General features: G+C 56.9%; 2 protein-coding genes across 4 annotated transcripts; one reads left to right on the forward strand and one right to left on the reverse strand.

Moving 5' to 3' along the window:
• The first annotated feature begins 107 nt into the window (after positions 1-107).
• Positions 108-3,322, forward strand: CDCA3 (cell division cycle associated 3). 2 transcript variants are annotated; one of them, XM_051850155.2, is made up of 6 exons: positions 108-599; positions 925-1,100; positions 1,299-1,428; positions 2,296-2,589; positions 2,717-2,820; positions 2,977-3,322. In XM_051850155.2, the coding sequence occupies exons 1-6, from the start codon at positions 446-448 to the stop codon at positions 3,130-3,132; spliced, it is 1,014 nt and encodes a 337-aa protein (XP_051706115.1). In that variant the 5' UTR covers positions 108-445; the 3' UTR covers positions 3,133-3,322. The 2 variants fall into 2 exon arrangements, with proteins under 2 accessions (XP_051706115.1, XP_002712954.1); XM_002712908.5 differs by lacking the exon at positions 108-599 and adding an exon at positions 606-741.
• A 1,507-nt stretch (positions 3,323-4,829) lies between these two features.
• On the reverse strand, positions 4,830-10,757 carry GNB3 (G protein subunit beta 3). 2 transcript variants are annotated; one of them, XM_002712904.5, is made up of 10 exons: positions 10,620-10,757; positions 10,289-10,375; positions 10,010-10,048; positions 8,839-8,945; positions 8,699-8,762; positions 8,434-8,596; positions 8,272-8,338; positions 7,991-8,192; positions 6,163-6,379; positions 4,830-5,415 (listed from the first exon to the last, which is right to left on the reverse strand). In XM_002712904.5, exons 2-10 carry the CDS (start codon positions 10,343-10,345, stop codon positions 5,309-5,311), a joined length of 1,023 nt encoding a protein of 340 aa, XP_002712950.1. In that variant the 5' UTR covers positions 10,346-10,375; positions 10,620-10,757; the 3' UTR covers positions 4,830-5,308. The 2 variants fall into 2 exon arrangements, with proteins under 2 accessions (XP_002712950.1, XP_069905410.1); XM_070049309.1 differs by lacking the exon at positions 10,289-10,375 and having other exon boundaries at positions 10,620-10,733.
• Between the last annotated feature and the right edge of the window lie 248 nt (positions 10,758-11,005).

Consider the following 11,005-nt stretch of genomic DNA (forward strand, 5'->3'; position numbering starts at 1 on the left):
CTGCTCTTAACTCACGCCAATGAAAAGCGCTCCTAACGCAATTGATGGCCGGGAGAGCCAATCCTACCCTCCCAGGGCTGGAGCGCATGTGGAGCCCTGGGCCTCGTAGCCCACACACGACTCTGTGGTCCCTGTCTCTTCGCGTGCCTTTTACTCAACACCAGAAACTAACGGTTGTTTAAACCTCGCAATTCCAGAAACTTCCCTAGGTCTTGTCCAGTTTTTTAAAAAGGGGCTGCCCAGTGAGGCGGAGAAAGTGGACTGGTGTCGAGTGATTGATAACTCCGTCAACCAATAAGGATTCCTATCTCGCTCGCCTCAGGAAAACCATCGTAACTCCGTCTCCAGCTGGATTTGTGCGTGACAGCGTATAATTCACGATTTCGTTTTCAATAAAAAAAAGCATTCGTTTTTGAAACTGAAGGCCTTCAAGGCGAAGAGCGGCATGTCCTCGCGACGGGCGGCCCGTAGGCGGATCCTGAACAAAAGTCTCCTTATCAAAGAGGCGTCACCCAGAGGCAAGCCAAAAGCCTCAGGCTATTGGCTCCTTGCTTTCCGTGATGGGCAACCTCCCCGGCCAGTGGCTTCTTCGTCTAGAGGCGGGTGTCACACAGTGGGCCAATGGGAGCCTCCATAGGCTGAGCCAATAGGGTCAGAGCAGGGGGCGTGGCGGGAGGTTTGAAACTCGTATCTTTGGGAGTTGAGCTTCGAGCTGGTACGCACAACTGGAGTTGGGGCCCGGTAAGTGATTTGAATAAATTGATGAATAAACTACAGCGCCCCGCAGGCGCGAAATGAGCCGCTTGGTCAGCTGCTAGCCAGCGGCCGGGAGGTTCCTCAGCGGGAAGCTCGCAGGTCGGGGGTGTGGGCTCAGAGGTCAGCCGGGGTCGCGCCGAGGGCTGAGACCTGCGTCGCTTCTCGCAGGCGTCTCCTCCTCGCCCCGGGCCGGGCCCTGCCCCAAGCCGCTCTTGCTGGTGGAGATGGGCTCAGCCAAGAGCGTCCCCGTCACCCCAGCGCGGCCGCCGCCGCACAACAAGCTCCTGGCCCGAGTGGCGGACCCGCGTTCCCCCAGCGCCGGCATCCAGCGCACTCCCATCCAGGTACTCTGGGGTTCCTGGGCCTCTGCCCGCTCCGGTTCTGAGAGGTCCTCACACCCCCACGCCGCCCTGGGCCTCGTTTTCCGCATTCTCAGCCTGCATGGGGTGGACAGTGTTCCAAGGCTTTGGCAATTCCTGCTTGAAACTTGGGAAGGAGAGAAGAGTGGGGCCGGGACTTGTTCTAACCTGTGGTCCTGACAGGTGGAGAGTTCCCCACAGCCAAGCCTGCCCTCGGGAGAACAGCTGGAGGGGTCCAAACAGGCCCAGGATTCGGATCCCCGCTCTCCAACCCTTGGCATCGCGCGGACACCCATGAAGACCAGCAGTGGAGGTGAGTGTTGGGCCCAGAGGCCGTCACCTATTCTTGGGCCCCTTTTTTTACATTTATTTATTTGAAAGCCAGGGTTATGGGGAGGGGCGGGGTGTGGGGGGAGATCTTTCATCCACTGGTTCACTCCCCAAATGGCCGCAACGGCCAGAGCTGGGCCAGTCCAAAGCCAGGGGCCAGGGGCTTCTTACAGGTCTCCCAAATGGGTGCATGGGCCCAAGGACTTGGGCCATCTTCCACTGCTTTCCCAGGTGCATCAGCAGGGAGCTAGATCGCAAGTGGAGTAGCCGGGATTTGAACCAGTGCCATATGGGGTGCTGGCATCATAGGTGGTGGCTTTACCCATTATGCTACAGTGCTGCCCCCATAGGGCTCCTTTTTCTTTTTCTTTTTTTTTTTTTTTTTTTAAGATTTATTTACTTATTTGAAAAGCAGGGTTACAGAGAGGCAAAGGGGGAAGAAAGAGAGGGGTCTTCCATCTGCTGGTTCACTCCCAATTGGCCTCAACAGCTGGAACTGGGCTGATCCGAAGCCAGGAGCTTCTTCCAGGTCTCCCATGTGGGTGAAGGAGCCCAAGGACTTGGGCCATCCTCTGCTGCTTTCCCAGGTCACAGCAGAGAGCTGGATCAGAAGTGGAGCAGCTGGGACTCAAACTGGCGCCCATATGGGATGCCAGCACTGCAGGCCACGGCTTCACCCACTATGCCACAGCACCGGCCCTGATAGGGCTCCTTCTTAAAGGGGCCTCCACTTGGAGCCTTGTCACCTGCATTTCTCTCCTCCCACTCCCTCACCTCACCTAAAGCTCCTGTGTCTCCCTGCTGAATGACTGGCGTCAGATGTCACTGTCCGCTTCTTTCTCTCCTATAGACCCCCCAGGCCTCCTGGTGAAGCAGCTGAGTGAAGTGTTTGAGACTGAAGCCTCCAAATCCAGTCTTCCCCCCGAGCCAGCTCTGCCCCCAGAGCTACCTTCCTCCTCTGACTCGGACTTGCCGCTGGGTCCTCAGTTAGCCCTTGAGGGCCACATGCCAGCCTGGAAGCCGACTGAGCTCCCCTCCAGACAGGGGCTTTCCACGGAGGAAGCAAGACAGCCCACGGAGACCCCTGTGGGCAGCCAGAGCTCAGACAAGGCCCTGAGAGAGCCTGAGACGCCCCGATCTTCAGGTACAGAACCTGAGGGCAAGGTGTGGGGAGGAGAAAGCAGCATGACGTTCTGGGGTCATTCCCTGGGTGAGGAGGAATAAGCTATAGGCCCCTAATGTTACCTGTTTCGCCACCTTACCTGTCCTAGGTTCTAAGCACAATAGGCGGAAACCGAGTGGCAAAGTGTTAGGGAGACCCCCACTCACCATCCTGCAAGACGACAACTCCCCCGGCACCCTGGCGCCACGGCAGGTAAAAGGAGAGCAGGCGGAAGCCCTTACTAGAGTGGTAGTAGCATTGCAGGTGGAGGCTCCCCTCCCAGGTCTTTCCTCCTGCACAGCACCCCCCACGCCCCCACGCCCACCCACCCTCCCTCCCTCCGGCCTGCTCACGCACCGCCTTTTGCAGGGAAAGCGGCCTTCTCCCCTAAGTGCCAATGCTCGGGAGCTGAAGGAAGGGTCCGTGCTCGGGACCGGGCGGCTTCTGAAAGCTGGAGGGCGAGCCTGGGAACAAGGCCAGGACCACGACAAGGAAAACCAGCACTTTCCTTTGGTAGAGAGCTAGGCCCTGTGGGGCCAGCGACGGGCTCTCCGGGACCCAGTGACTTCCGCATCCTTCCCCCCTGTGCCTGGGAGCCCAAGGAAAGGCTTGTCTTCGACTCCTCCTAAACCAGCCACTCTGGACTGAGAACGTTACTGGGCTTTCTTAGTATCTCGTGTGTCTCTTGTATATTAAAGGAAGTGATTTTATTTTATTTTATTTTAAAGTTTATTTATTTATTTGAAAGTCAGAATTAGAGAGGAGAAGCAGAGACACAGAGAGAGGTCTTCCATCCGCTGGTTCACTCCCCAGTTGGCCACAACAGCCGGAAATGCACCAAACCAAAGCTAGGAGCCAGGAGCTTCTTCCGGGTCTCCCACTCGGGTGCAGGGGCCCAAGGACTTGGGCCATCTTCTACTGCTTTCCCAGGCTATAGCAGAGAGCTGGATGGAAAGTGGAGCAGCCGGGTCTTGAACGGCACCCATATGGGATGTCGGCGCTTCAGGCCAGGGCATTAACTTGCTGAGCCACAGCACCGGCCCAGGAAGTGATTTTAAATGATGCTTTAAAAAGTCACACCTACAGTGTATCCTGTGTTTTCAGTGTACAGAACGGCAGCCTGGACCTCTCTTCCCGGAGGCTCTCAAATTGTGTTCCCCAGGGCTGTGTCCTTGGCCCTCTCTTGCGCTCATATGTGATTACCCCTAGGCCTTTAGCCGCCACTCCCCTGCACTCGGATAACTTGTGGGTCTCTCCTCTGTCTAACCCTCACCTTTATTTGGCTGCCCCCTAGCACTTCAGTGTGTCTCTACTGGATATAACTGGATTTATGATCTTCCCCCAGAAGCTGTTCCTCGCCCCCTCTTCCCCATCCTTGTGAATGGCAGCACTGTCTACCCAGGGGCCCTGGCCATCATTTCAGTTATTTTTTTCTAAAGATTATCTTAGTTTTAAAAGCAGAGTGACAGAGAGGGAGAGACAGAGAATCTTCCATGTGCTGGTTCACTCCCCAGATGGCCACAATGGCCAGGGCTGGGCCAGGCTGAAGCCAGGAGCCAGGAACTTCATCCAGGTCTCCTGCATGGGTGCAGGGGCCCAAGCACTTGGACCATCTGCTGCTGCTTTTCCCAGGCCATTATCAGGGAGCTGGATAGGAAATAGAGCAGCCGGGCTACGAACTAGTGCCCATGTGTGATGCCGGTATCCGGGAGGTGGCTTTACCCGCCATGCCTGGCCATCATTTCAAACCCTTCTCAGGGTCGCATATCCTCGCACTCAGTCACTGAGTCCTGGAGCGTCTGCCTTCACTCCCTCCCCACTCCCACTTGCTTGTTCCTCCATCCTCTCATGCTTGCATTTCTGGCCACTCGCCCCCGCCCCCCATTTCCTCCATGTCAGTCTCCTTGCTCCATCTCATTAACCCACACTACTGCTGAGATGTCTTCCTGAGAAGCCGTGTTTCTGCCCGCTTCCCATCACTCCCGAGGATGATGTAGCCTGGCATTCAGGGCCTTTTAAAAATCTAACTTGTCAACACAATTATTCTGCACACACACACACCCCGCAGGCACACGGTCCCCCACCCCCATCTCTCCTCCCATGAGGCTGGGGCTTCTGCCCTCACCCTTCTTTCTGACATTTGTCATAGAATCTGTAACACTTTGATCACCCTTAGATGGCGCTTGGGTCTTTTGAGACCAGAAGCCGGGGTAGACCAGATGTACCAGACTGCTATACTTTATTGCAGGTGCCATAGGAGAGAGGGCAAATGGCAGAAAAAGGAGAAGGGACCCAGGCGCCTCGTGATGCCAGAGTCACAGTGACGGGGCTGAGTGCCCTACACCACCCAGACCTGGACAAAGGAGCAGCTCTGGGGAGGAATCCTAGGGCAAGGCTCTTACGCTGGGCCTGCTGGGCCTGCTGGGCCTGCAAAGGCTGGGGAGGGGCTGTTTTCTTTGCTGGGCAAGGGAGGGGCTGTGAGGACTATGGAGAGAGGGGCCGTGGGAGGAGATGGGGCAGTTCTTTGCCCCGTGTCCCTGATGCTACCTCCCAAAGGCACACTCCCCATATTCCCCCCTGCCCTCAAAGGAGAGAGCAGCAGTGGCATCTGGGACAGAGGAGAGAGAATCTGAATGAGATTGGGTGTGGGAGGGGCAGCTGGGTGTCTTCATGGCCGTCCACACCCCTTCCTCCAGCCTCTTCAGTTCCAGATTTTGAGGAAGCTGTCCCAGGAACCAGTGGCCACAGCCATCCCGTCGGCTGTGACCCCCAGGCAGCTGACCCTGTTGTCGTGGCCAGAGAGGATGCCTGAGGAGGAAGAGAGGAGTCAGCCTGTCCCCCGTGCTGACTGGGGAGGTGCTGTGTGTGCGTGCACGCGTGCATGGAATCCTGGGGTGGGTAGGCTGCACTCTAAGCCCCTGGAGGAGTCTGAAAGAAGATTAGCCCTAAGGGAAGGGATTTTTCTTGAGGTTAATTTCTTGTCAAGAACCTGGGTTGCAGGAGGGGCGGGGCACCTTGGCAGGCACTGGAAAGTGGGGAAGGCAATCTTTTCTTCCTTTTGCCCTGTTTCCAGATGCAGGGGTGTGGCCCAGGAGAAGGAGCTTGCTCTAGGGCATCAGGGAGGGAGGGAGTGTCTGGAGCAGGATCTGGGTCCTGACTCTCCAGCCAGTGCTGCTGTCCAGAGAAGAAGCCACACCCTGCTCGGCTTCAGCTGTGGTCCAGGCTGGTGCCAGGTACACCCCTGGGCTGCGGCCAAACCATCAGGTCCCCTGGGTTCTGCTCCCTTTTAGCGTTCCCTGGGGTTGTGCCTCCCTTCAGTGTTTGTCCCTGAAGCCCCAGGAACCCAGAACGTGGATGACCAGCAGAGCGCAGCCATGGCATTGGGGAGTGGAGAAGGGCGACTCAGAGCAACTTGTCTTTGGGGGCAGACAGTTGGGAACCAAGGGTGCTGGGCCCCAGGAGCAGAGTTGTCCAGCAGTTAGAGGGTCCCAAGAAGGGGGAGCTGGTAGGAGGAAGAACCCAGCTGAGGCGGCAGTGCACGGGGCTGGCCCTTACCCACACGCTCACACTTCATGGAGTCCCAGACATTGCAGTTGAAGTCATCGTAACCTGCGAAGAGCAGGCGGCCACTGAGGGAGAAGGCCACGGATGTGATGCCGCAGATGATGCTCTCGTGGGAGTAGGCGGTCAGCTCCTGATCTGCTCGCAGGTCAAACAGGCGGCAGGAGGCGTCATCCGAGCCAGTGCAGATGGCCTCTCCATTGGGGAAGAACTGAGGGTACAGGTGGCCAGGGAGTCAGACCTTGGGCAGCCCGCCGCTTCCACCTCCCCCTGGTTCCCACCGGCTGGCTGCAGGGCAAGCTGCTTCTCTCAGTCTCCCTGCCTGTCCCTGCCTTGGCCTCTGGTGAGAAGCAGCTACAGCATGGTTGCTCACTGCTGACATTTTGTTTAAAAAAATTTTTTTTTAATTTACTTGAAAAACATAGAAATAGAGACAGATCTTCCACCCTCTGGTTCACCACCCTCCCCAAATGCCTATGACTGCTGGGACTGAGCCAAGCCAAACCTAGGAACCTGGAACCCCATGCAAGGTCTTCCACATGGGTGTCAGGGACCCAAGTACTTGAGCCATCACCTACTGTCTCCCAGGGTACTCAATAGCAGGAAGCTGGATCAGGAGCGAAGTACCGTGGACCAGAACCAGAACCAGGTATTCCAATCCTAACCTCTGCACCAAACCCCTGACCCAAGTGCTGCCATTGAGCACACGCCACCTGCGTGCCTCTGGCTTCCCCTCCCCTGTCACGTGCCCCTCACCACAGCACTGCAGGCAGGCATTGTTTCCAGCTTGCAGGCCAGAGCTCCAGGCTGGGTTTGCCCCTGAGGCACATGGCTGGAAGGGCAGAGGTTGATGCAGATGCCACACAAGTGGGTGGGATCTCAGTGCGTTTAACAGGACCAGCCACAGATGCATAACCCAAATCCCATCATGAGGAAGAATTGGATAAACGCAAATGTGGGGAAAGGCATGGAAAACTGGTTTGCAATCTAAAAATGTCAGGCCCAACAGAGGAAGAAAAATGTTCCAGCTTAAAGGAGACTAAGAAGATATGGCAAAGAAATGTGATGCATGTTTCTGGATTGGGTCCTGAACAGGAAAAAATTGTCATTAAGGACATTTGAAAGATAATTGGTGAAATCTGAATATGGCCTGGACCATAGTATTGTGTCAGTGTTGAATTCCCTGATTTTAAGAATCATCCTGTGGCTTCTAGCAGAAGGACCTTGGTTTTTGGTTTGTTTAAAGGATAAAGGGACATGATGGGGGCGGGCATTTGGCACAGTGGTTGAGATGCCACACCCCATCTCAGGGTGCCTGGGTTTGAGTCCTGGCTCCTCGTCTCATCGCTGCTTCCTGCTGATGTGCACACTCAGGGACAGCAGGTGACGGCTCACATCACCGGGTCCCTGTCACCAATACAGGAGGCCGAGACAGAGTTCCTGGCTTCTGGCTTCCGCGTGGCCCTGCCCCAGCTGTTGAGGGATTTGGAGAGTAAACCAGAGGATGGAAAAGCTCTGTCTCTGCCTCTGCCTTTCAAATAAATAAATAAAATTGTTTATAAAGAAGCATGGTGTCTGCACCTACTCTCAAAACATATCTAAATCTACATCCTGGTGTGTGTGTCTATCTAAACTGTATTTCTCTGCAGAGAGAGGATGATAAAGCGAAGATGCCCACATATTCGCCATGAATCTGGGTGCAGGGTACATGAGAATTGTTGGTCTTGATGTAAGGTGCAGTTCTTTCCAAGTGAAAAGGGACCTTGTGTGTGTGTCTGTCTGTCTTGGTGGCTGCCGGGCTGGAGCAGGGTGGGGTGCTCACACAGATGGCGTTGATGTCCGACTCGTGGCCAGTGAAAGTCTGACGGCAGGTCCCCTCCCGCACGTCCCAGAGCTTGGCGCTGGCGTCACAGGCCCCCGAAATGAAGAGTTTGAAGTCGGGAGACACAGCCAGGCTCATGCAGTCACCCGTGTGCCCCACAAACACAGTCTTCTGCTGCCCCGTCTCAATATCCCACAAGGCACTGCGAGAGGGAGGACGTGTCACAGATAGAAGCCGAGGGCCTCCTCCCAAGCCCAGCCCCCACAGCATTCAGGCCTCACCACGTGGTGTCCCCAGAGCTAGTCACAATGTTGTTGTCGTCCAGGAAGCGGCAGCAGGAGAGATAACCTAGGGGTGGTCAGAAGGACAGTGCCCCGGCTGCAAAGCCGCAATCTGTTGGGGCGCTTTAGCCCCCAGCCGGGCAGAGTGGGCCTCTCACTCACCTGTGTGAGCAGAGAGCTCGCGGCTGACCTTAACGTTTCCCTCACGAGATTTGAGGCTGTAGATGGAACACATGTTGTCCAGCCCCCCGCACGCCACAAAGTTCCCTGACGGGGCGTAGGCACAGGTCATGACCCAGGAGGAGCGCAGTGGGATGGCGTGCACCTGCGGGACAGTGGGGTTTGGGTGGAGGCAGAACCCCCGGGGCAGAGGGCGCTGGGCACTGCGGGCTGGAAGGAGGGAGAGTGGCAGAGGCCGGGCTGGTACCTTGTTGGTGGTGTAGGTGTCCCACACGATGAGCTTCCCGTCCTGGGAGGCACTTACCAGCAGCCTGTGGAGAGGGCACTCGGGTCATCCAAGCCCCTCCTGCCGGCCCCCCTCCCCTCTGGGCCCTCCTCAAGCCTCACTTGGAATCAGTGGCCCAGTGCATGGCATAGATCTTGGCCAGATGTCCCCTTAGTGTCCGCCGGGTCCGCATCTGGACTCGTCCTACCACCTCCAGGCCAGACACCAGCTGCAGAGAAAGGGGCATTAGGTATGGGGTGTCTGTCCTAGCCACTGGTCTGTGCAAGTTTCTGCTCCAGTATTTAGGGGCAGACCCCCAGTCCCGGGAAAATAAGTCCCTGCCCTGGTGTGGCTCAGACGGATATGTGCGTGACCACACACACAGATGTGTGTCACTAAGTGTTCAACACCAGCTTCTCCACGGGGAGTGAGGGAGGGCAACTTCCACTATGCAAACACTGTCATCTTGATCAGTTTCAAGCCGCCAGGGTGAAGCCACTGAACCCCACCCTGGGGAAGAGAGGCACAAACTCCCAATGGCACAGCCACCACCCAGGTCAGCACCTTTGTGGGGCACCCTGCAACTACGCCTCCCGAGATTCTTAGTCAGTGCCCCTTGTACTCCAACCAGCTGCAAGGGCCCCAGACTTAGGAGCTTTGACTTGCTGTTACTTGCTCTGTTATCTTGGGTAAGCTGCTTAACCTCTCTGAGCCTAAGATGTAAAAGGAGGCCATCACAACACCTACCTGACAGCTGTGGTGAAAATTAAATGAAATTATGTATTTAAAGAACTTAGCCCAGCGTGTTTACTCTTGTAGTTAACATAGTCAACCCAATCTAAAGTGTCATCAACTCTAGAAAACTCCATCATATTGTGTATTACCAAGAAAAAACCATGCTGCCAGTAGAAATGGAAAGCAGCCATTGCAAATGGGAAGCAAGGCGCATGCTGGAGTTGAGGGAACACAGTATTAGATGCCCAGCTACCAGTTTCTAAGGGCTTCGTGAATTACAAAGTAAATCTTCACACTCACAGCCCTTCAGGGGTGTGGAATCACTCTTGTTTCACGGTGGACAAAAGGAATAGGGTGCATTTAGCATCTAACACAGTGCCTGGGCCGCAGCAGGTCTCACTCAGAGTTTGTGGAATGAATTAATTAATGCCGGCCCTGGCTCCCCGGACGCACTGTACCGAAGCTCGGGCACCAGGTGTGGCTGTTCAGGGAGCACAGCTCCCCGCCCCTCCCCTCATGTTCTGGCCTCAGGGGGACGGGGTGGGGGTGGGGTCTCACCTCTGCCAAGGTAATATCAGCACAGGCTTTCCTGGCGTCCTGTGGGGAAAGCAGACATCAGGGGAGGGGACGGGCAGGGTGCGGGTAGAGGGCGCCCAGGTCTCTGGGGTTTTGGGGGGTGGGTCTCAGATATGAGATTCACACTCAGTCTCTGATCACTTCTAGGCCAGAGGCCCCTAAGGTGTCAGTCAAGAGCAAAGCCAGCCCCTCCGCCCCCAGGCCCCACTCCCTCGGCTGCTGTGTGGTCTCTGGGCCCCAGGTGGGAGGGCTCTGGGTTACTGCGATCTGCTTCTTGAGCTGCTCTGCTTCCTGTCTCAGCTGCTCCATCTCCCCCATGGCTGACCGGTCAAGGGGTAGCTCCGGCTCCTGCCAGGGACACAGGATAGGTGCTGGGGAGTCCCCACCAGGCCATGCTCTGTGCTTCACACCCCACGCGAGACTCCTAAGGACTGGATCTCCCTCTAACGAATGAGGGAATGTTGGGGTGCCTGCATCGCGTCCCCAGCCAGGCCTTCCACGTCGGAGACCAGTGCATCCAGCCCCAGCCCTCCCTGAGCTCCCCCCGCAGCCCCCAGCCCCAGAGAGTAGAGCCCGGCCAGTTCCCTCTTACTTGGGCTCTGGCTGGACGGCTCCCAGTTTTCCAGCTCCGTTCCCAGGCGCCTCCTCACTCCCTCGGCTGCGACACCCGCTGCCTGTCACCTGCCCCAGCTCTGCTGCCAGAGGAGCTGGCCTGGCCTGGCCCCGGCTGGGGGGGTCGGGGGGGTACTGACAGGGGAAGGGTAGGGCCAACGAGGACGAGGACGTCAGGCAAATGAGATCAGCTGCCCAGGGTGGGGACCAGGACTGGGAGGGAGGGAGGGAGGGAGGGACATGTGTGCTGCCAGACTGGGGCCCAGCCCGGAGCAGGGGTGGAGCAGGAGTAGGGGGCTGGAGCGGGGAGCAGCCCCAGAGGGAGGGGCCGAAGGGGGTGCTCCCCTGGTCCGTCTCTGCAGGCAG

The sequence above is a fragment of the Oryctolagus cuniculus genome, chromosome 9 (genome assembly GCF_964237555.1).
Source record: "Oryctolagus cuniculus chromosome 9, mOryCun1.1, whole genome shotgun sequence".
NCBI lineage: Eukaryota > Metazoa > Chordata > Mammalia > Lagomorpha > Leporidae > Oryctolagus > Oryctolagus cuniculus.

Bases quoted from the DNA above. Each gene is read 5' to 3' on its own strand.
- GNB3 (XM_002712904.5), bottom strand. From the start codon at position 10,345: ATGGGGGAGATGGAGCAGCTGAGACAGGAAGCAGAGCAGCTCAAGAAG. The intron at 8,597-8,698 runs GTACCAGCCCGG...ACTGTCCCGCAG, and splicing joins ACACCTACACCACCAACAAG to GTGCACGCCATCCCACTGCG. The intron at 5,416-6,162 runs GTAAGGGCCAGC...CTTCCTCCTCAG, and splicing joins CATGAAGTGTGAGCGTGTGG to GCATCCTCTCTGGCCACGAC.
- CDCA3 (XM_051850155.2), top strand. From the start codon at position 446: ATGTCCTCGCGACGGGCGGCCCGTAGGCGGATCCTGAACAAAAGTCTC. The intron at 600-924 runs GCGGGTGTCACA...CGCTTCTCGCAG, and splicing joins AGTGGCTTCTTCGTCTAGAG to GCGTCTCCTCCTCGCCCCGG. The intron at 1,101-1,298 runs GTACTCTGGGGT...TGGTCCTGACAG, and splicing joins TCCAGCGCACTCCCATCCAG to GTGGAGAGTTCCCCACAGCC.